At 39.9% G+C, this 23,987-nt stretch overlaps 1 protein-coding gene across 1 annotated transcript in view; it reads left to right on the top strand.

The window, feature by feature from the left end:
- ypel1 (yippee-like 1) overlaps positions 1-9,128 on the top strand; it is a 29,688-nt gene extending 20,560 nt beyond the window's left edge. Inside the window, exons 3-5 of the mRNA XM_080040174.1 lie at positions 2,497-2,540; positions 3,652-3,760; positions 8,880-9,128. Of these exons, the coding sequence (XP_079896300.1) occupies positions 2,497-2,540; positions 3,652-3,760; positions 8,880-8,969 (243 nt within the window). The 3' untranslated portion in view covers positions 8,970-9,128. The remainder of the gene's footprint in view (positions 1-2,496; positions 2,541-3,651; positions 3,761-8,879) is intronic.
- Positions 9,129-23,987: the final 14,859 nt, after the last annotated feature.

Here is a 23,987-nt window from a genome sequence, read left to right as displayed (position 1 = left end):
CACACACACATACACACACACACAACACCGTGGATACAACTTGTTGTTGACTCCATTCCACAGGGACCGACCTAGTTCCCTCTGGCGGCTAAAGGTCACATGTCTTGTGGTTGTGTGTGTGTGTGTGTGTGTGTGTGTGTGTGTGTGGACTTCACTTTGAACACAAAACAATGAACTTGAGGATGTAACAGTCAGACATCAACACCTACAGTGAGCTGAGGGAAGAATAATAAAACTATTTTGTTCTCTTATGGCGAGACACTGCAGGAAAAACATTGTTTTTTCAAGCACTGGTCACTTTTGTTGCTTCTATAACATGTCTTCTTTCATACTAGTATACTTAGTTTACTAAACCTTGTCTGTTTGCATCCGTATTTCTGGTATACAACCATCTTTAACAGACATTATCTCAACAAACGGCCTCCACACACATCCTACCTCTACTGAGCGTCTACTGCGCATCTACGTCAGACTTGTTGTCACTGACCGTGTAATCAACCTAGAGCGGCCACACATCCAACCTGTGCCGCGCTGCAGACGCCCGTCAGAGGCACGTCTGCAGCGACGCTCCCCTTTACCTCAGGAGGCTCGCTTATTTTTTTCTGAGAGCCGCGCGTCTCTCTCGGGTCTCTCTGCTTTAACTGATAGAGAAATACTCTGCTGAGAGTCATATTGACTTCATACCGGCAGCTTTCGCTGTAGTTTCACCATTTCCTGGTGTGTCCCTTACAAAATAAAATATCCAACAAGCGAAAATGTGGCAAAAATAAATAAATTAAAAAGGCAATGGGGCGCACGGATTACTGTCCAGACTCAATATTAGACTCAATATAAATCATATGCATCATAAATGACATGAAAGAACTTAATTTTTAATGGGAATTATCTATGAAATCTCTATGTAAAAATACAGGGCTTTTAGAAGCAGCGCTGCAGCAGCAGTTGAGACGTTGTATGTGTGTCCGAGAAAAGCGCGAGAGAGGCAGCAGTAAGGTAAGGCGACGCGCTCCAGAGGTAGACGCAGGATGTGTGTGGAGGCCGGTTTTCTTTCAACACTCAAAAAACTTCTAAAGCACTTCAGCACATCAACTATACTTTCCATAAACATTATTAGCACTATTCTGAAGGTTATTACAGACTGATTCGTTGATATGTTGTTAATTGTCTGATTTTATAAATGTCCTTCTTAAAAAATGCCAAAAATGCATTTTTAAGATCTGTACATAACATGTTTTACTAATAATACAAAAAAAGGATGTATCCAAAATCTCTGTTCAGGAAAACACTTTGGACACTAATATGTTGTCAAAATCACACATCTATATTTTTGGGTTTTTAAATAATGAACATTCAATTCTCATACAAAAATCATTGTTTCATTGTATGTAATCAACTTACAAAAAAATCTGTGTGTGTGCGTGTGTGTGTGTGTGTGTGTATGTGTGTGTGTGTTTGTGTGTGTGTGTGTGTGTGTCTGTGCGTGTGTGTGTGTGTGTGTGTGTGTGTGCGTTGGTCAGCTGGTGTTCCCTATTAGACTGTGTTATCTCATCGCCCTCGACCGCAGCCACACACTTATCTGCCGCACTCATTTGCAATGGAAAATGCAAAGCTGATTGGAGCCTGTCTGAGTATGTCCTCACACCCACTACGGAGGCTTCACTGCTCTCTGTTTACATTGATTTACAGTCACGTCATGTGTGGACAGAAGGATATTTATAAACTCCTGTATTCAGTACAACCGCTTTTATACTGTGTATGAACTGATTTTCACTTCAACCTCTCTTTTTTTATATATATATATATATATAATATATATATATATATAATATATATATATATATAATATATATATATATATATATATATATATATATATATATATATATATATATATATATATATATATATATATATATATATATATATATATATATATATACTGTATATATATATATACTCTGAACCAAAGATCCCAAGTTCTTAAGCACTTATACAGGCATGTCATGTTTTGACAGAAAGATACTGCCGCCGGCACGTTTTTTCACACAACTTTCCTATCGTCTTAATATTTTTCGCAGAAATTTCAGAAATGTAGAGGTTTGGGTTCATGTGTTTTGCTCTGATGTGACGATTTCAACACATGTAACGGTGTTCAATTCTCAATAAACCATAATCTCTGTCGTCATTAATAATACATGAAAAGTCGACTTGCTGATGATGTGACTGGCTGCCTGATATGTTTACGTGCCCAGACTGTGTCCTCTCTGTCACAATGGGTTTAGTTCTACCTCCATTCAGAGAGAGAGAACAAACCTTGACGAGGTGGAGGAACAAGTACACACAGCCGTCACTGGGTGAAGAGCACCCTGGGGCGTCACGCACTGGCATTCCTGTACATCAGCGCTTTTGTTGCCGCTCTGCATCCTTCTACTTATCTAATTATCTCTCTCTCTTTCTCTCTCTCTCTCCCCCCCCCCCCTCTCTCTCTCGTTTCAGTCATTTCAAGGCAGTCAAGGAAGAGCCTATCTGTTTAATTCAGTGTAAGTACCAGACACCTACACACACACACACACACACACACACACACACACACACACACACACACACACACACACACACACACACACATACTACAATTCACCCTCCTTTTTTCTAACAGTGGAAAACTTTGCTCTTTTCTGCATTTGATTTATTGGGGGGGTTTACATGGCATTTACGAGGGACCTTTTTAGCGTGTGAATAAAAGAGTTACATGGACTCACAAGTCGCCTGTTTGTTGGACAGGGTTATAAACCGTGTTCACACTGGGTGCATTTGTTTGAATTCAAGCCTACCCACCCCCCCCTTCCCTTTGGGCTAAGCTTACTGCTTCGCTGTCTCACTTGTTAAGTCTTGTTTTTTTTCTGAACGTGGCCCGTTCACTAACACAGGGCAGCTGTTTGACACAATGACTGCACACATTCACTTTTAGGTTCATGCACAAAATGTATGAACCAGTTTGAGGTTCAGTGTTCTGCTCAAGAACACTCCATTGTGTGGATGGAATTTCTATTAAAAACAACCCCCCCAAAAAAATATAACCCTACTATTCTGTTTAAGGGTGGGTGTGTGTGTATGTACTTAGTGATGTACCTGCAGTTGTGGTCTTGACCAGTCTTAAAAGATTCTTTGTCCAAGCCCAAGACATGAAAAGCCTCGTTTCCACTCAGCGGTACAGTTCAGTTTGGTATGGAATGGCACGGCATGCAATTTACACTGTCAAAAGTTGGGAAGGGTACCAAAATAAACGCACCGTGCTTTACCTATTTTGATCACCCTTTCATTGGGGTGGAGCTACACACACTGCATTCCGTTGACATGGCATTGGTCGTCAGAATGTTGCTACCTACTGTGGGCCCTCTTTGTTTACTTACCATTTGTTTATATACCTTTTTACAGAGCCTAGGCTGGGTATAAACACTAGATTTTTTTTATCAGTGTGCACACGGTACGGACAGGTAGCGAATCGTGAGGAGTTATTCACTCATTTTGAGAGAAGGTGATTTTTACAACAAGCGTTCTCCAGAATCACTGACTCCACCTCTAACTGCTTCTACTTAAATGTTGAGCCATCCATATACCCTCTGTAACCCTCTCTCTCTCTCCCTGCAGGGTGAATGTGGGCTGCGGGCCAGCGGAGGAGCGGGTTCTCCTCACAGGTTTACATGCTGTGGCAGATATTTACTGTGAAAACTGTAAAACCACCCTGGGCTGGAAATATGTAAGTCACTCCCTCCTTCGACTTTTACCTGAACCTACTTTGTTTTTGTTTAGCCATCTAGAATAGACGCGCCACATACAGTATATCTGCTGCTGATCTGTTGTTGGGTACCTGTGTGCTTTCTCACCTTTGAATGCATCCTTGTCTAAAATAGTAAAAATAAATATATGACATCAAAGCTTTGCGTCTCGATAAGCTTTTACAAAAATCCGATTGGAAAAGAAAATGTTGATAAATATTAGAAATCGTAGTTATTAAAAAAGCTATTTTTTAACCGTCTAGACTGCTTAACAGGACTGTGTCGACCTATCAAACGATCTTCATGGCAACAGTCAATCTTACTATATGTTTGGATTAGAGAACTGCTGTGATTGTTTCAAAATACTTATTGTGTCATAAGAATCCAGAGCATAGCCTGCTCTCCTCCAAACCAAATTTCTGTCAAGTTTATCAAACTTAAATGGCAAAATCTTAACTTCGGATTGATAAAATATGCCATGCTCTTTTCAGGTGCTTTAAAAACTGTGGTGAGGAAAAGCACAATGATACGTTTGTTGAAGCATTAGGGTTTATTTCAATAATAGCAAAGATCTCCGCGGAGGGTCACTAGTTCCAACACAGGTAAGTATGTTACAAGGAGTGACCACGTACCCTTAAAGTCATGGCATATTTAAGGAAATTTGAGTCTAAATTACAATACGTAGGAGAGGGGTAGACGGGTTCGAATATACATACTTAAGGAAGCTGGGTGGGGGAAGACGACTAACTTACATTACAACAGTGGAAGGAGACAGGTTGGGAGGCAGACAGGTTGAGATATACATTGATATTATAATTGTGGGAGGGGCAGGCTGACCAGAGAAACAGCAGGAGGCTGTCTGTAAAAGCAGTGTCCATTCAGATGTATATTCAGGCTGGGCTATTTTACCTCCACCCTATCATGCAACTAACTCCCCAAATGACATAGTTAGAAGGATGTTGTGGATTTGGTGTTTACAGGGGCTTTACACTGGGACAAATGACGCTATAAGAGGTCAAAGGAACGAGGTTGCATTGCTTGTTAAAACCATGGTGACAGTGTTTTATTTTTTATGTCGCTCATGACTGTGTTTTTGCTCGGAGTTAGCGCGCGGCGGTCTCAAGATAATTACAGTGCGGAAAGGTTGTCTGCAGACAGCCAGACTGGTTCCTCTGAGAGCCTGCAGTGATTAAATGTCACAGCGGTTTTGAAGAGGCTTGTCCTGGTAATTGTCTGAAAGGACCTACATAGAAGAAGGGTGTACAATGGCTGAACACAGTTATAGGACAGGGGAACACTTAAAAGCAGCGACAAAAAAAAAACACAACAATTACAGTTAATACTTTTCACACCAAAATGAGAAGTTAGCAGGAATACACGTTAAAAATAGTCAATTGCACACTTTCACGGGGCAAACGCACACCGGGTGTGATAGTGAGCAGATGATGTGATGTCACAAATGTGTCAGAAAACTGTTTTGTAAACAGCAGAGAAAGCAGAGCTTGTATTCATTTAATTTGATTGTTATTAATGTACGTATGCCTCCTTTTTTTCCAAACATTTTAAAATGTTCTTACTGAAACTTGTTTGTTTTCAAAAAAAATTCTAATTCATTCCACCACTCTCCTTACTGAATGACCTTTTGTTGTCGTCTAGTCTAGACTCAAGGAAAACACAAGGAGGAGGACACAGAATATAAATTGAATGAAAAGTTATTTCTTGAATTTGTAAACATTGGTTTGACAAAAACAATATGGTACGTGTTCCCAGGGGGAGACTGAAATAATAATAATCTTGAGATGTTTTTTGTCAAACCATATTTTCGTTTTTGATTGATGATGTAAAATGCAACCATGGAGATGAAAACCCCGTCTGATATAGGCCTAGTTTAAACCTGCAGTGTGTAGAATTGTGGGTTTTATTTCCTAGCAGATTTTGTAGAAAATAATTATAATCCATAAGTACGTTTAATTTAGTGCATAATAGCTGAATTTTTTTTTTAGAATTTTTTTTTTTTTTCCTTAGAAAGGGTCTCATATATGTCCATATTTCTCCATACCTTGGACCAAGGCCTTGTCACCGCCATTTTGGAAGTGTCATAGTTGGAATGTCATCAGGTGCATTGTTTAAAATTTAGAATTGTTCTTGTCCTTGAAGGCCACTGTAGCTTCTGTTATTATTCGAAAGGGGTGGGGTTACCCAGGGAGCATTGCATTCTAGAACTTTCTAGAACTTACTTGATGATGTCATATTACTAGTGGTGGGCCGATAACGGCGTTAACGTGCTGCGTTAACGCCAGACTCTTATCGGCGATAAAAAAAATATCGCCGTTAATCTCTTGTTCCTCTTATTTTAGCGCGGATGTATACCTGGCCGAATTGCACTGTAGTGCACGAGTCAGAACGAGTCCGACTTCGCACCTGTGTAGCCTACCACATCAAACGTAACGTGCTGACATGGATGCAGCTAGGAAGCCGCCGGGTTTGCTTCAGGGAAAATGTATTTTTAAGAAGCTTCCCAATGGAAACCTCGACAAGACCAAGGTTGTTTGCACCTTGTGCAATGCGGAATTGGTTTACTGTAGGAGTTCTAACAGTCTGTGCTCTCGGAAGCGGCCGGGGCATGCGTGTGTGCAATGGGAGAGCTTTGTGTGGAGAGAAAAAAAAGAGGCAAGGGAAATCGCCAAAGCCAATGCATAGCCTCGACTCATTAAAGGTTAAAAATCACTGAATTACACAACATGTAGGCTAGCCTATGGCTTAAGGCTATGGAAATCATTATTGAAACAATATTTTTTTTTATCAGTGATAGCTCAGCTGATCTCGTTGCTATAGAGACCACGTCCGTCCGCTTTGTTTGACAACTGACAGAGCTGCCAAGTCTCACCCTTTTGGCCGTGAGACACACTCATATCAACCAGCTCACACTCTCACACGCTAGCCTACAACTCAAATTTCTCACGCGGAGAAGTTAATCCCCAAAATAACGATTGTTTTGCGGGACTTTTATTTTGACAGTCTTATATTGAAAAGCTAACGGACATGAGTTCCGTGACATCCTCTTTCTGCACGCAAGTTAACTTGATGCATTAGGTGTGCACCTGCACAGGAGATGAGCCCCTGGTCTGATGCGCCACCTGGCTTGAGAAACACATTCTCAAAGACTTACTTTGAGTCATTATTTAGGGAGCACACACATATTATGAATGAATTCAAATGAGCCATTTTAATCTAGATTAATTCCAAAATTAATCTAGATTAAAAAAATTAATCTATGCCCACCTCTACATATTACACACTGCACCTTTTAAGTTTGTTAGTGTTGTAACATAATTATTAATACACAATACATGGCTTAACTACAGCTGTAATTTGTGCATTTGTTAGTATGTGGTTTCACACCACTCTTGTGTTTATATATTTGTTATATTTAATATTGCTAGGATCTTAAAAAGCAAGTTTTTATGTTTTACAAGCTAATACCTACCTTCCAGTATTGGTTTATTTACTCTACTAAAAACCTTTTAAATTCTGTGTTAATGTAATTAAAAAGACTAGTGCAGTGCTTGTCCAGGATGTGTCCATGTCACCGCTTGAATTTTGATGCACGTCTATCCATGCAGTTACGGTAGTGGCGCACCCTCTCCAAGCACTCGTACCGTAATGGCACGAATAGAGGAGCACCAAAATGTGGGTATTCACAGTTTTCTACAGAACCCCCGAATTCAAACAACTTAACACTCTGCACTGCACTGCGTTGGGTCTTCAGCAACACACCCATCGAGTGTGAAGTAGATCGGGTAAACGAAGGCAGACAGATGTCTTCCTTTATAGCAGCGTTACTCATAGCGCGGCTCGCGAGTCGCATGCGGCTCGCCAAGCTTCTATGTGCGGCTCGCATGGCAATACAAAAATACTGTGATATGATCATGCAGTTAATACAGATATTTCATAAAACCATTAAAAACAAGCAGATCTATAACATCAAACCTGTTAAACTAACGTGGCTGCTCTCATACAAATAAGTAATAAAAGAATAAGTCAACAACGGCATTACAAGGTGGAAATACAGATTAGAAAATAATATATTTAAACTTGCTCAGCTGTACGCTGACTGACAGCGGGGTTGCCAGATTTGCGGTTTTCATGCATTACAAGGGAGAATGTGCTCTTGGATAGATTGGGCTGTGGGGGAAAAAACTAACTCAGTCACGGTCAATAAAAATATGTTATGCATACCGTCTATCACAGGCATGCTCACGAACATGGAATGTATTAAATCATTTGCAAAAAAATAGATCTCGTTTCATATCGCTAAATTGGACATTTAAATTGGAGAACACTTAACAACCTGGCAACCACACGCACGGAACCGCAACAATGCTAGCTTGGATGCGATTTCAACATTTCATGCTGGTTACTGGTACATTGATAGATGTCTATTCAGAACCAGTTGGGCACCAGGTGGACAGATGAAAAGCTCCACAAACGAGGAAAATGAAGTGTTTTGGCTAAACTGCATATTGTTTGTTCACTTTGATCAGGCAGGGTTCCCAATGTATCTGAATTATTCCAGAAAAATAATAGGCTGCTAAACAGCTCACATAGGACAGTTGAATTAGCCTCTTAACTTTCCTCTCATAGTGCACCAGATTGATGAATTTACCTTTTGAAAGGTAAAAAAAAAATATTCTAGGGGGGTATTATATGAACACACCCATTTTGATTGATAATATGTCATTCATAAAAAAAAATTAACAAATATTTGAATAAAAAGTAGGATAATAATTTATTATTCAATAGCTTTGATGTTATGTGACCCAGTGTCTCCAAATTATTCCAGATAATAGTACACAGTCACACAACTCTTAATTTTCCTCCAAAAGTGCACCAGATTGATGCATTCTGGGTTAAAAGGTACCAAATTTTCTTCCGGGGGAGCATGCCCCCGGACCCCCCTAAGGACTGGGTTTCCTCAGTTTCACAAAATACTGTGGGAAGTCTGAGTCAGTCTGTGGTGGTGTGTAGAGATGTGGGCAAAAATGTGTCGTGTCACTAACGTCTGTCTCTGTTTTCTGTGTTTGTGTTTTTTTCTAACAGGAACACGCATTCGAGAGCAGTCAAAAGTACAAAGAGGGAAAGTACATCATTGAGCTGGCTCACATGATCAAGGACAATGGATGGGAGTGAAGCTTCTGCGGACGCTCTCCTCGTTTCTTTTTTTCTGACCTTGGGAATGCTGTTTATTGAACTTCGTGGGGGTGGGGCGGGTGGGGGCCGGGGTGACCCAAATCGCCCGTCCCCCCGCCCCACTCCTCCAGAACCCCTTAAAATAAACTAACAAAAAAGAACTCCACGGAAACCTCCACCTTCACGTGCACACACACACCCATCATGAAACTGAACAAAATGACATGAACAAAAAAAAAACATGGTGACGAGGAATCGGAGCAAAATCGTGTCACGGGAGGAGTCCTGTCGTTATACATTAAAGATTGTGTGTTCTCCTTTTCGCAGCCGCAGAGCTTTTGGGTTTGACGCCCACTCACTCTCACCCTCCCTCACCCCCCCCCCCCCTCCTCACCCCACCGAACCACGCTTAAAAGTGATTGTGGTGAAATGGCGACTGACCACTATGCGAAAGGAGAAAAGACTTCACTGAAAAAAGGACGTTCAATTGTTTTGTTTGTTTTTTTTCGCCCCAGACGAATGATTGACAATGACTTTTTTTTTTTTCAGTTTTTAACGTTATTTGCTTTAGTTTTAACTTTCGGGGTTTTGGTAAAGGTTTTTTTTTTGGGGGGGGAGGGGGCAGGGGGGGATGTTGATGGCAGATGGATGTTACTGGTTAGCATTTTATTTCCCTGTCAAGTCTGTGTCTATGTTTTTCGTTTTTTTATGTGATATTTTGGCGTGTTCGTTCTTATGTTCTCTGCCCTTTTAGCTGAGCATGTTTTTCTTTGCTATTGTCCAAATGAGCAATCAGGGGTCGGGGGAAAGGGAGTTTATCATTAGTCAAAAATATGTAGCAGCATCTTGCTTTTTCTTTTTTTTAAGTGGCAAAGGATGGGATTGCAGTAGTGTTGGATTTTATTCCTTTCTTTAATTTAATTTTTTACCTTTCTTGTGAATTTTTCTTTACCGCCCCTCCCCCCTTCTGGTACTTTTCAGCACCCAAAAAGCATCGAAAGCAGCACCTAGTATTTGTTTGACATAAATGGATATATATACATATATACTTATATAAATATATAGATATATAAATATGTGTAGTGTTTGGCTAAATGCGATTGTGGCTGGTCCCATTTTGCAGCGGTAGGCTAAGTGAAACAGACAGGGAAAGACGAAATCGTTTCTAGACTGGGGAACCTTAAATCAGTGTACACAACAATGGGCACAACTACATATGAAAACACATACACACATGCTATGATGACATATCCATAAATACTATGAAAAGGTTCGTAGCATATAGAGATTAGAACGTGGATTCTATATATATTTGCCGTCATGCACATATGTATATATGCATATGAATGTGTGTATATATACATTGTGTGTGTTTGTGTGTGTTCAAGTGTTACACAGTGGCAAACGTACACAATGCTAAATAGTTTGCACTTTGCAGAGGCCTTTGGTTCATCTCAGCTTAGAGGCAAAATGTTTGTTTTTTCCTAATCTTGGCCTTCTCACAGCTGAAACGTTTAAAAGACTGTTTGTAAGTCTAGCAAACGGTCCCTTAAACACTTTATTTTTTAGATAAATTGGTTGAATTTCTATTCAAATTGCATCGACAAATTCTGCTTTTCCTCACGTTTTTTTTCCGCCTTGGACTTGAGCCCCTGTTTGGAGAGAAAAGTGTAGTTTCCGATTCTTTGCTGCTATAATCTTCCGAAATTCAGTAATTTGTTCGACCCCGCTCTTTTCTAGGTCTTTTTGCTCTTTAAACTCATCTCGTCTCTGTGTGTGTAGACGGTTTGTGTGATTTGCCTCTAAGCCGTTTGAATCTTGTGCCTCTTCAAAACAACTCTTTATTTTTTCTTCTGTTGTGCAGCGCATGACTCAGGAAAAAACTAAAAAAGAATAACGTCGACCGTGTGTCTTCTCCTCACATCTGGTTCAAAATGGCCGCCCAAAAAGAAAATGACTTTCTTCACCAAAATCCTGATATATCTCTACCTTTTCTTTTCTTTTTTCTTTTTTCAGAAAACAGAGACTTAGTATATACATACATGCATATATTTTTTACGTTAAGATTTAAAGGTGCATAAAAACAGATGGATATTAAGTAGGGCTGCAACTAACGATTATTTTGATAATCGATTAATCTGTCGATTATTTTCTCGATTAATCAATTATTAATTGATTAGTGTTTTGGTCCGTAAAATGTCAGAAAATGGTGAAAAATGTTGATCAATTTTCCAAAGCCCATGTTGACGTACTCAAATGTATTGTTATGTCCAAAACACACAAATATTTCAGTTTACTGTCATAACAGGATTAAAGAAACCAGAAAATATTCACATTTGAGAAGCTGAAATCAGTGAATTTGGAAATTTTTTATTAAAAAATTACTCAAAACGATTAATCGATTATCAAAATAGTTGGCGATTATTTTAATAATCGATTAATAATCGATTTGTCGATTAATCGTTGCAGCTCTAATATTAAGTATATTAATTCTAGAAAGAGGATTTAAAAGAATGCCCAGGCCTTGTCGTTGACACTTTTTACTTATTAAAAAGGATTTTCAAAAATCACGACAGCAGGTTAAGCGGTGGGGCAGGGATGGGATGGGAGATATTAAAAAAACAAATAAATCAGTAGTGATTGATTGATAACTTTGCCGGCAAGGTCAGTCAGATCACTCGACCTTTTAATCCTAAAGAAAACGATGACAATGCAAAACCATACTAGTTAGCAGTGAAACCTACTTGAAAATATAGACATAAACACAGCTAAGAATATTGGCCCATGTTACATTTTCTTTGTACATAAAGTAACATATTTAAGGTTTTATACGTATTTCTACTGGGTTAGATGTTTTACTTCCCCAACTTGAAGCACTTTTGTTCACTGTACCTCTGGCTGTGTGTGTGTGTGTGTGTGTGTGTGTGTGTGTGTGTGTGTGTGTGTGTGTGTGTGTGTGTGTGTGTGTGTGTGTGTGTGTGTGTGTGTGTGTGTGTGTGTGTGTGTGTGTGTGTGTGTGTGTGTGTGTGTGTGTGTGTGTGTGTGTGTGTGTGTGTGTGTGTGTGTGTGTGTGTGTGTGTGTGTGTGTGTGTGTGTGTGTGTGTGTGTTTTATCTCACATGCACGTCTGCACACGAAAGTGAATGTTTTGTTTCTTTTCCTCAAAGACAAGTTTTATTTCTTTTATTTTGGTTTTTTGAAGTGTTTTTATTTGTCCTATTATTATTATTATTATAATTATTATTATTTTTTCTTTATTTCGCCGCCGTTGAGTTTCACGGTCTCTTACTGCGAGGTCGAGAGCCAGGGTTAGTTTTGTTTTTTGGAAGTGATTTATCCCTTTTATTTTTCTGTCAGCTTGTTTGTGTAGCTTGTGTGGTGACAGCCCCCTGTTAAGGTATTTGCTGAGCCCATGTAGACATTGAGGGGCGAGCTGGATTCTCCCACCATGTCGCAGGGAGAGCCTTTACCAAAACCTTTTCGCCAGCAGTCAGTGTCTCCTGTATAGAGTAGAGGGGCTTTAAGGTAATTGAAACCCAAACGCAGCCCTCTGGCGGCCGTACTGGTGGTCCTTATAGCTTTCCTCGCAAACGCTGGCTGTGATTAATCTGATTGTAGTTCTTAAGAACGTGTTCACACAGTTACTTGAAGCTATAGTGCGTAACTTTCCCATGAGGAATTTTTGAGTAATTACAACAACACTGTTGGCGCATCTACATGACGTAAGCCTTCGGTGATCTGCATTGATGGCAACTTTCTGCTGTACGTCCAGGTTTTTTCTTAGCAGTAGAATCAACAACTGAAACATTTCTTGGGCTCTTCTTGGGATTTTTCTGAGCTACTGTGCCAGTGTCGAGGGGAGACACTAGTTTGAAAATGCTGCCACACTGAGAAATACAGAGAGAGTTTTGTGGCGCTGATCAACTTCGTGGCCAACTCGTTTCGGCGATGTCTCGAATATAACTGACATTCATTTACATCGGAAAAAGTTACGCACTATAGCTTTTAACCTATTTTTAATACATTCATTTTTTCGTGATGCATCCTTTGAATTTGTCGCATTACAAGAAATCATAACCAATGATAATAATCATAAGGTCAAACGTGACATTTCCCATTTTTTAAAGGCTCCTTCAAATGCAGCACTCAGATGTCCCACAATCCACTGCACACGTAGTTCTTTAAAGAGCAACTCGACAGCAGCTGAAAGTCTTGTTTTGTTTTACACAGAGACAATTTCGGACTTCAACCGTTAACTAGAGTAACTTAAACCTCTCAGTCCGGTGTAACGTGACTCTTTAATGGTGCATTCAAGTGATCGCCATCAATCTGTAAAGTTCTTTGTATAGATGTGACTTTTTACACCATTGATGTGTGTGTCATCTGATAACCTGGCAACACTTCATGTACTTACGGCGTCACGTAACTTTGCTGCCTGAGTTTACTACTTTGTGCTCACCACTGTGTTTAGCCATCTCCCTGGTGCGAAAAACTTGAAAACGTCTGAGACTGAAAGTTAATTATTTGTCTTGAGAACAGCTGTTGTCTTGATGTACTAATCTCACCAAGAGGTCTCACGGTCCTCCTCTGCAAATGGAGTTGCTATAAAATAGAACTTGAAATTTCCATTTTTTTTCCTGAGCACTTGAATGTGTTGGCTTCAATGTCATTTTTCACGTGTTTACATGAGTTGAAATGTAAACTTCTACAACTCTGTGAGATTCTCCAGCACAACTAACCAACTGGACCTTTTGGTGTGGTTACGTAATACATTTCTAATTGGCTTTAGGAGTGGACAAGGAGTCCCTGAATGCACCATTGGTTTGGACATACAGTAACTTTGGTTTGGCCTGTAGTACAAAATAATCAGGGTTCATACAGAGTCTGGACAGTTTGGAAAATGCTGGATTTTTTCCATATTGACAAAACTGATTTTATGGGTTGTAATCAAAATACTGTCTAAAATAGTTTTTTCAAGAACTCATTAGGTTGAATTTTTAACTTGAAAGTGCTTAAAAAAGCCTACAGTGAACGGTCCAATGTTATACCTGTTAAACACACACAGCCAGCTTCTGCAAAGGACCTCCAAGATGGCGCCAGCAGCAGTGTTTGGCCCCTAAACTCAGTCAGTCAGTCTAGAGTAGAACCGACAAAAAGCAGTCGCCAGTGTCACCGCCCGCCCCTGTGTGTGTATATACCAAATAACAGAACCAGGTTCTATGGAATGCTTCAGTGTCATGTGTCAGTGGAAGTTTAACCGCTAAAACCAAAATGAAAAATATCCTGCCACTTGTGACATTGTCTTGCTCTATAGAATGTTTTGATTGATCTGAACTCAACAGCGTCAAAGCAGCCTGGATGAAAGTATAAAATGTAGATTCTTTGCTGCTGCTCAAAAACTGTTTACTTTTTACCGTTCATTTTAGTTTTGTTGTGACACTGGCTACCGCCTTTTTTTTTTTAAGATTTTTTTTGTTAGCTCTGTTACTGTCCAAAACGTACCCCAAAGGATGATTTTGAAAAGGCAAGATGGGTTCACAGGGGGGAAAAGACTGTACAAGTTTTTTTCTTAGGACTGTTAAACTACAGTTTAAGGTCTAAAAGCATGTTGTATTTATAATGGCTATATGTTGTGCCTGTTTTATTATTATTATTTTATTTTATTTCCTAAATTTTTTAAAAATAAAAATATTACGCTTTTTATTTGACTACATTGCTTTGCATTCTGTCTTAGTAAAGCCATGTCACACGTCTGTTTTCACTCTAATGTAAACTATCAGATATCACAATAAATTTTCAATGGCATTAAATTGTGGATGGTGTGAAGGTGTCGGTTAATATTTTAGGATAGAATAGGTTTTTTTTAATGAGGGAGGGATGTACATTTTTTTTTGTTTAAAAAAAAAGTGTTTAAGGTTTTTTTCATATTCTGTTGTGAACTCTTACTACATATTTGTGTTGGTGTAGTGGTTATAGCGTCCCCCCCTACATGGACAAACAAAAACAGCCATAAAACCCTCGGAAGCCACGAGAACATTTGCACATAAAGAAAAGAAAACATAAGCCGGCCGTTGCAGGAACTCAGAGCTGAAATGAGGAAGTTTGTCTGCAACCGTTGTGAATTGTGTAAAAAACAAAATGAGATGAAATTCACTTTGACAGTAACCCGCAGAGGCTGAACTGAGTAAATGTATCAGGACTGGCAGTGAATATGTCAAATAAAATGCCCTTTAAATGTAAAACTAAAGTGTTAAATTCACTAGTTGTCCTACTGATGTGAGTTGCAGAATAGTGTCAGGATGGCACGCAGTCAGAAAATTCATTTAAAACATAGAGACTTTTTGGACAAACCTTAAAGCTGGGGTATATGATTTCCGATTGGTCAAAGTTAACATGAGCTGTACACTTTGACCAATCAGAGCGAGGCTCCGATTCTCTTTTCTTATTGGCTATTGGGACTGTCCATTCACTTTGGCACGACTTTGTTGATGTAGACTGTACTGTAGAGCGTGTCAGGGAGGGACCAAAGAGAACAAGTGGAGCGGTAGAGATATTTGGATTCGAATCTCTATCCCAACTGCCATTTTATCCCCAAATCCTCCACCCCAGCTTCAAGTTCTTTTTCATATTCTGGTGAGAACACCTTACATGATTTTTTCCCAAGAAAAAGTTGACGAGGCGCTCGTGGTGTAGTGGTTAGAGCGTCTCCCCCCCCCCCCCCCCCCACATGAACAAACAAAACGAGCCATAAAATCCTCAGAAGCCACAAGAACATTTGCACATAATGAAAATAAAACATTAGCCGCCAGTTGCAGGAACTCAGAGATGAAATGAGGAACTTTGTCTGCGACCGTTGTGAATTGTGTAAAAAAGAAATTGTGATGAAATTCACTTTGACAGTAACCCGCGGAGGCTGAACTTCTGAGTACATGTTGCAGGACTGACAGTGAATATGTCAAATAAAATGCCCTTTAAATGTACAACTAAACTAAAGTTTTAAATTCAGTAGTTGTTTGATGTGTGAGTTGCAGGATGGCAAGCAATCAAAAAAGTAATTTAAAAAACTTTTTTTTGACAAACCTAAAGTCAACTTTGCTGTGGTTGATCAACCGCAGACAGACTTCCTCTTCACACGATGTGTCAGCTGTTTTTTTGATAAATGCCAAAAATAATGCTTTCGTTTTTATACTTAGCTGAGTCAACTAGTGGTCGATTCAGAGATGAGACCTCAAAGTGACTACAAGGAACATTCAGTTGTTGTTGATTATGGCGCCCTCTTTGGTCGTAAGCGGTAGTGTTTTTACGACACCATGTGCCTGCCTGCTGGCCTAAAGATCTTTGCTAGCGTGTGAACCGCCAATGTGTGCATTTGTTTAGCAAGGGAGTGAAAGAGAGACCGCAATAATCACATAAACACATACAAAAAGAATTAGTCTGAATAACAGGATATATCTTAAAGCAGTGAAAAGTTGAAGTTTCTGGTTTTTGAAATGGATTTAAAATGATAAACAGAAACCAGTTGATAGAGTTTTTGTGGCACTCTCTATAAACTATCTCCGTCGGTTAACTCAGAACGAAGCCGTTTGGCAGAAAGTTTATCAGTCGTGCTGCAGCTCGCCTAATTAGACTGTAATCATTTGATAAAGTGCAGACTGTACATTGGTTCTAGGCTTTGCCCTAGAGTTGCTATGGCGCTGGTACATGCTAGAATGATTCTTCTCTGCACAGCTCTCTGTCTTGTATTTCTGATGCCCACACAGTGTTTGGATGTCCTTGAGACGGCTGGCGTGTCTTCAAGCACAGAGCAGCCTGTCAGTCTAGTTCTTAAAGCAGCAAAATTGAATGTAATACATCTAGAGTTAGTGTATTGTACTTCAGTTCATATTCGGTCAATGTGAATGTTTGTGAACACAGTGCACAGGTAGACCTTGGTTTGTCTGAAGTATAGCAGTGATTCTTGAGAAGTGGGACAAAACAGGGTTGAATGAATACAAACCCTATGTTTCGGCAAATTAAATTACATGTTTGTTTCCAACATATACTAAGCTACTGAGCTAAGCTTTGACACAACCCCCCCAACTTTTTTTTTTTTTTACCGTCATTGGTCTATCACCACAGTCAGATGTCAACTCCGTCAGATTTCCGGTCTGGCGGTGTTTAACGTTTCTTAAACATAACAAATGGAATTTATCTAGTAGCCATTTGGTTTTTATGTTGATGTTAGGTGCTACAATGAACTACTTCAGGAAAATAAAATTATCAAAGAATTTCAAATAACTTCTTCAGAAATTGTAAGTCGGTGTTGACATATCATGGTTGTGACACAGGACTTTCAAGATTCTGAATGTAAAATATTCTAAAACTTACACTTATCAGAGCATGTCTGACTCTAATGTACTCTGCAGAGGTAGAATTTGACAAGAGGTCCTTCAAAGTGAAAGCTGCCCCTTATTTCGCCTGATTTTATTACATTTTACATAATGAAATGTCTGACGGTGTTGACTTATAGTAAAGTTGTCCCACCACTTAGAATCCTTATAAAACATGAATGTGTTGTAGCAAAAACTGTTTTTATTGATATGATAGATTATTTAGTGTTGCTTTTGATGAAAAAATCTATTTTTAATCATTAAAGTAAATTTTTTATAGGTTTTATTGCATATGAAAGATTGAAACCTTCTCTGTGGACAGACTGTTTTTGACGTTGTGAGAAGATAACAAGTGTCATATATTTGACATAATAATGATAAAATTAAATTTAAGGGGATAATTGTGCTCCAGACATTCTATTCTTAATCCCTAATAACAACTACAATTTTAAATATTTTTAGTTTTAAACATAACAGCAGTTACATATGGAAGACGGCCTTTTGTCCCAGTTCTCAAGAATCACTAATAGGCTTTTCATTGATGATCAGGCCATAAAGGCAAGAACTACCCATTAAAGGATACAATACTGTAAAAGCAAAGATATTGCAGGTGAATAGGGTCAATTTAATAATTTGACTTGATATCATTATGAAACTTTGCTAGTTGATAACTTACATTAAAATAAATATTGTTTGTATTACATTTTTTAAGAAACGTTTGAATAAATTTGCATCTTTAAAAGAAATATTCTACATGTTGGTAAAGCCAGAGTTGCGTGTCTGTCAGTCTGTCTGAGAGTGAGTGAGTGAGTGAGTGAGTGTGTGTACATCATACACACACACACACACACTGTACATGTGATATTATCTCTCAATGGAGGTTGAGCCAAACACCCATGCCAAAAAATCGTGAGTTCATTTTCTCCTCTGTCACTTTGTTTTTTTCTCACTCCACTGCATGTCCCCCACCACACACACACACACACACACACACACACACACACACACACACACACACACACACACACACACACACACACACACACACACACACACACACACACACACACACACACACACACACACACACACACACACACACACACACACACACACACACACACACACACACACACACACACACACACACACACACACACATCCCTCCCCACGCTGGACCAAGTGGCTGCACCGGGTTACAGGGCAAGCTGGAAGCTTTAATGCTGCTGCTGCTATTTAAAGCCCTATGATGTCATAAGGAGGAGGGGCCGGCCCTTCTCATCCCCCTGAGTGGTGAGTCAGAGCCGGGGAGGAAGAGCTGGTGGTATAGGCAAGTTCACAGCATCCAAAACAACAATGGTGGCACCGGGTTTGTTGTTCCAATGTTGTCCAACTGGGAAATAGGCAAAAGTGTTAAGGAAAAGAGTGACTTAAAGCTCCCATATTATACACTTTTCGGTACTATTATACACCATATTATATGGTCTTAGTGGTCCCTAATACGTTTTTCTTTAATTGTTTGTTGAAAAAAACTTTCAGATAATTTATTGTACTATGCTGATATTCAGCTAATCTCACAATGGCCTATTTTTTAAAAAGAGCAGCAGCTCCCCTCGTAAATATACAATCTTTGAGCTGCCCCTGTCCGGAAGCGAAGCCAGATACGCCTCGCCCTCTGTCTGTCAGGGCCGTGGACCAATAAGAAATAGGGGTGTGGGCTGCACAGTGGAAGCTTCTGGCTTTCCAGTTTGTGAGGTCAGAAACGAGGAGAATTCTGACTGGAGTATATTGTGGGGGAGGGGTGGGGGTTTCAGAAAGGGGGAGAGTGAGAAAAGGAGAGATTGTTATTTTTTTAAATATTTTGGCAGTCTCTAGGCACACCGTGGACCCATGGATATGTTAGAACACATATGTGACCTTTAAGTGACAACCAGCAACTACACACTGGTGTATAACTGGGCAGATATTGGCCGTTTATCAAAATGAGTGGTGTAGAATCCTGACCGGCGATACATGAAACAGTCTGCAACAACACACTGCAATTGAATGTTATTTTCTTTTGAGATTCAGTTAATAATCTACACATTTGGTTATTGTATTTTTAATATTTCATATAGTATGCTATGTGAACACAGCAATAAATAACATTGAAGCTATTTTTTTTTCTACTACAAATGAGACTTGTATTTTCTAAGTTATTTAATACGTTTTTCTGACATTTAATCCATCCTTCCATCCACCCATCTATCTATCTATCTATCTATCTATCCATCTATCCATCTATCCATCTATCCATCTATCCATCTATCCATCTATCCATCTATCTATCCATCCATCCATCCAAATGCTGGGTTTTGATGGCTATGATGTAGCTTACCCGCTTTCACAAAAACTCTTTTTAACATATTATTACATCATACGAGACAGTCATGTTCCGATTCCAGGTATTTCCGTCTGCGTTTAACACCATCTTTCAAATAATATTTTTTTTGTTATGGTCATGCCAGCGGGGCTTGAAGCTTGTTGTTTTCCTCCTGTCTCCCTCGGTGATGATGTCACCCCCAGACTCTGCCTACACAGGAGTCGCCGTGGCAGCGATCAGCATCCACTGTCCCCATGGCTACAGCACTGCATCTGCCACACTACCCCTCCCGGCCACGCCATTGGTCGGTGTCCGCCCCACTGTGTGTGTGTGTGCCCCACTGTCTGACGGGCACTTTGTCCAATGAGGGAGGAAGTGGGTGATGTCATTGAAAGGACTGGGCTGAAGTTAGAGATGTGTGTTGTAACCAAAATCAAGAGGGTCAAAAGATCTTTCCGCTGACGCACCAACCTAACAAGGGGAGGCTCTCACATAGTGTGTGTGTGTGTGTGTATGCGTAAGCAGTTATCTGATATAAAAGGGACAGGTTAGGTACAGATGTCACGGTCTGAGATGTTTTATAGCCGTCTGGAAGTGCTGCCAGTCCTCTTCTAACACTAATTTCACCAATTAACAAAGGTTAATCACAATGGTGTGTGTGTGTGTGTGTGCTTGTGAGTGTCTGTATGTGTGTCTGTCTGTCTGTCTGTCTGTCTGTCTGTCTGTCTGTCTGTCTGTCTGTCTGTCTGTCTGTCTGTCTGTCTGTCTGTCTGTCTGTCTGTCTGTCTGTCTGTCTGTCTGTCTGTCTGTCTGTCTGTCTGTCTGTCTGTCTGTCTGTGTGTGTGTGTGTGTGTGTGTGTGTGTGTGTGTGTGTGTGTGTGTGTGTGTGTGTGTGTGTGTTTACACAGGTTAATCACAATGAGGGGGCTGAGGTTTGGCACACTGGTTCATTGCGCCTCCACCCTGCCAAGCCAATATGCACAGCACTTTACTTGATGACAAAAATCCTTTAAAAGAAGAAGGGGAAAGAAAGTGTTATGGATACTAATAGGCTATGGTCTGTGACATGTTATTGGTTCATGATACATATTAGATAAAGAACATTATAAATTAAATAATCAATACTTTCTTGCATTAACAGTGGATGTAAAAAGTGTCACTTGTAATGACCAATCCACACCCTACTTCCCCCTCAACTTAAAGCGCTACACGGTTCTTTAAAATGTTAACAGTCTCATTTTTCTTCTGAATGTCATAATTAGCCTGTAACACCAAACAAGACAATCATTTCTCTTTCACTCAATTCCTAAACGAATGCACACGCAGCTGGCACGAGCTTGTCCACTGGTCTCATAAAAACACTGCTGCTTTTGTCCAAAGGTGTGGCAAGAACCAACAAAAATTATAGTTCCTCGAAGCTACTCGAAGCATGTTGATACATAGCCTAGGCTTTGCTAGCCAAGGTGGGCCCTTTAGTTTACACACCTGTTTAGGTTATGAGTCCACCTTTAAAGAGACATATTTTTTCTCATGAGATGGTGGGTAAAAAAACAAAGGTAAAAGGAGTTACTACAGTGGCAAAACAGTTAGTTATTACTGGACTTTCATTCAACACACAAACACCACTCTTTCCATGAATGCTAATGTAGCGCTGTTTTGGCTACATGTGTAAAGGAGCCATTGTTTCTCTAGCACTTTTTAATTCAGTCTCTTGGCTCTGATTGGCTGGTGGTTCTACAGCTGGTCCACATCAACAGCAGGTCTATTTAAATCACTGAAGAAACACTGGGGATGTGCAGTGACTAAGAGGCTTTGAAATAGCACCTCTTTTGATGTCAATACAGGAACAACACATACCCAAAAAAACATCATACACTATAGCTGGCAATGCATTATGGGAAGGCTGCAGGAGTCTCAGGAAGGACATATCCCTAGGCGTAGTGGAATGAGTCTTTTTGTGATTTCGGTGAGAACACACTCATCCAAATTACTGATTCAATTAATGTTTCGTGCAGCCGACCAATTTGACCTTTAATCATTTCGTTTGATCTCTGTGTTTCTGATGTGTGGCGAAATGTCTGGTGGGTTATATTTTGTTAGATGCAAATTTCAGAGGCCACTTTGTAAGCTCCCTGCCGGGCCTCTTTACCGAGACAACAATCCAGTAAAACAACATATTTTGAAAAGGAAGTCTGTTGATTTCAAGCCCCTTTTTGTAGTCCCCTGAAAGCCATCAAATTTCCCCGATCGCCTCTTTCACACACAAAGAGCCAGCAGCTGCCTCTGTTGCATGGCAACACTGAAGAAGCATCGAGGCAGTTTGTTTACCTTCTCGGTTTTCTGGTAAAAATTATGAAAATAAATTCAACAAGAATGTGAATAACACATATTCAAACTGCAGTAAGGGTTCATTTAGGAGTCGAGTCCCAGGTGAGGCTGTTTATTTATTTACTTAGTGCTACATACACACTTCAGTACTTAATATAACTAGCCCAATACCCTGCCCTAAAAATGCTGCATTTGTTTGCAGCAACATCATTTTCATTTGGATTTTACTGCAAGCTGTGACTTTAAAGGCTCTGGAAACCTGGTCTAAAATAGTTAAAGGTGCACTATGTAACTTTGGGTGTGTCAGAGAAGTGAGCATTTTTTCTGTCTTTCATAGAGCCTAAACATAGCCTACCTCTCCAACCTTCAGTCTAAAGGGCCCCTTCTGTTAAAGGTGCTGTAAGCGGAATGGTTCTTTTAGCTAACTTCCTGTCAGTTACTGCAGTTAGCAGTCCCCTCGCTCGTCCCTACGTCACCACATTAATGCACTGCGGTCTTCAAGCAGCAAGTTATCTAGCATCATCTCAGATCCACAAGTGTGATACAAAACCATCAAAACAGACATTGGGAAGGATTTTTACCTGCTCCGCCATTGTAGGCGCATACACATTCATTCACCTATATGTTGCTCTGGCGTGCACCGGCAGTGAGACCATGGAGTGTATATACTATATATGAGTGAGACGAGTGTCGGTTTGTAGCGTTTTCTCTTCCGTTTGGATAAAAATTTCGGGATACTCCAATAAGTTTATTTGCCGATTACATGCAAAGCAGCTGACTGAGAGATCGGCTTTATGAAACGCGCACATTGTGTAAGTGATCACTGTATGAATAAAGAGCGATTTTACACTTATATTAACATAAATAAACCGCTTACTTCACCTTTAATGCCAGTAGCCTATTCAAACCATTTTTCATATCTCTCCTTTTTTTAAATTACAACCATCAGTTGTCTCTTTGCCTTCATCTCAAAAGGTATTATATAACGTATAGCAACCATTCCATTAAAACTATTCTGAAACGTAACTGAGACCTGTTTTTTTTTAAACATTTTTTAAGACAAGGAAATGAATCACTCATCCTGGAAACCTGTGACTCTCAACACTCCCTTCCTCCCTGCACCATGACAACGGCAAAGGCTTTATTTGAGCTAGATCGCAGCTGGGGCGTTTTAAAACATTTATGATGTTACACAGACATGTCAGAGTGAGCCACACACAAGCTCTACAGTATCAGAAAGGCTAAGATACTGACACTTTATTCATGGATATGTACTCGTGATTAATCCCTGTTGGGTCGTATATGAAGCACTTAAAAGCAATTTAGAACATTTAAATATATGATCAACTTATACAGTATCTCACAAAAGTGAGTACACCCCTCACATTTCTTCACATTTTTCTTTATACCTTTCCATGGGACAACACTGAATAAATGACACTTTGATACAATGTAAAGTAGTCAGTGTACAGCTTGTATAACAGTGTAAATTTACTGTCCCCTCAAAATAACTCGACACACAGCCATTAATGTCTAAACTGCTGGCAACAAAAGTGAGTACACCCCTTAGAAAAAATTTACAAATTGGGCCCAAAGTGTAAATATTTTGTGTGACCACCAGTATTTTCCAGCACTGCCTTAACCCTCTTGGGCATGTAGTTCACTAGAGCTTCCACCCATTTATGACAGCATCACAGAGCTGGTGGATATTAAAGACCTTGCGCTCCTCCACCTTCCGTTTGAGGATGCCCCAAAGATGCTCAATAGGGTTTAGGTCTGGAGACAGGCTTGGCCAGGCCATAACCTTTACCCTTAGCTTTTTTAGCAAGCCACTGGTCGTCTTGGAGGTGTGTTTGGGGTCGTTATCATGTTGCAATACCACCCTGCGGCCCAGTTTACGAAGGTTGAGTGCACGTGGTCAGCGTCGTACACAGAGGTTGGCTTTGGAAAATAGACGTAT

This window comes from Ammodytes marinus (assembly GCF_949987685.1).
Source record: "Ammodytes marinus genome assembly, chromosome: 2".
Classification (NCBI taxonomy): Eukaryota; Metazoa; Chordata; class Actinopteri; order Uranoscopiformes; family Ammodytidae; genus Ammodytes; species Ammodytes marinus.
Note: the sequence above shows the minus strand (reverse complement) of the source record. Positions and strands in the feature narration are given on the sequence as shown.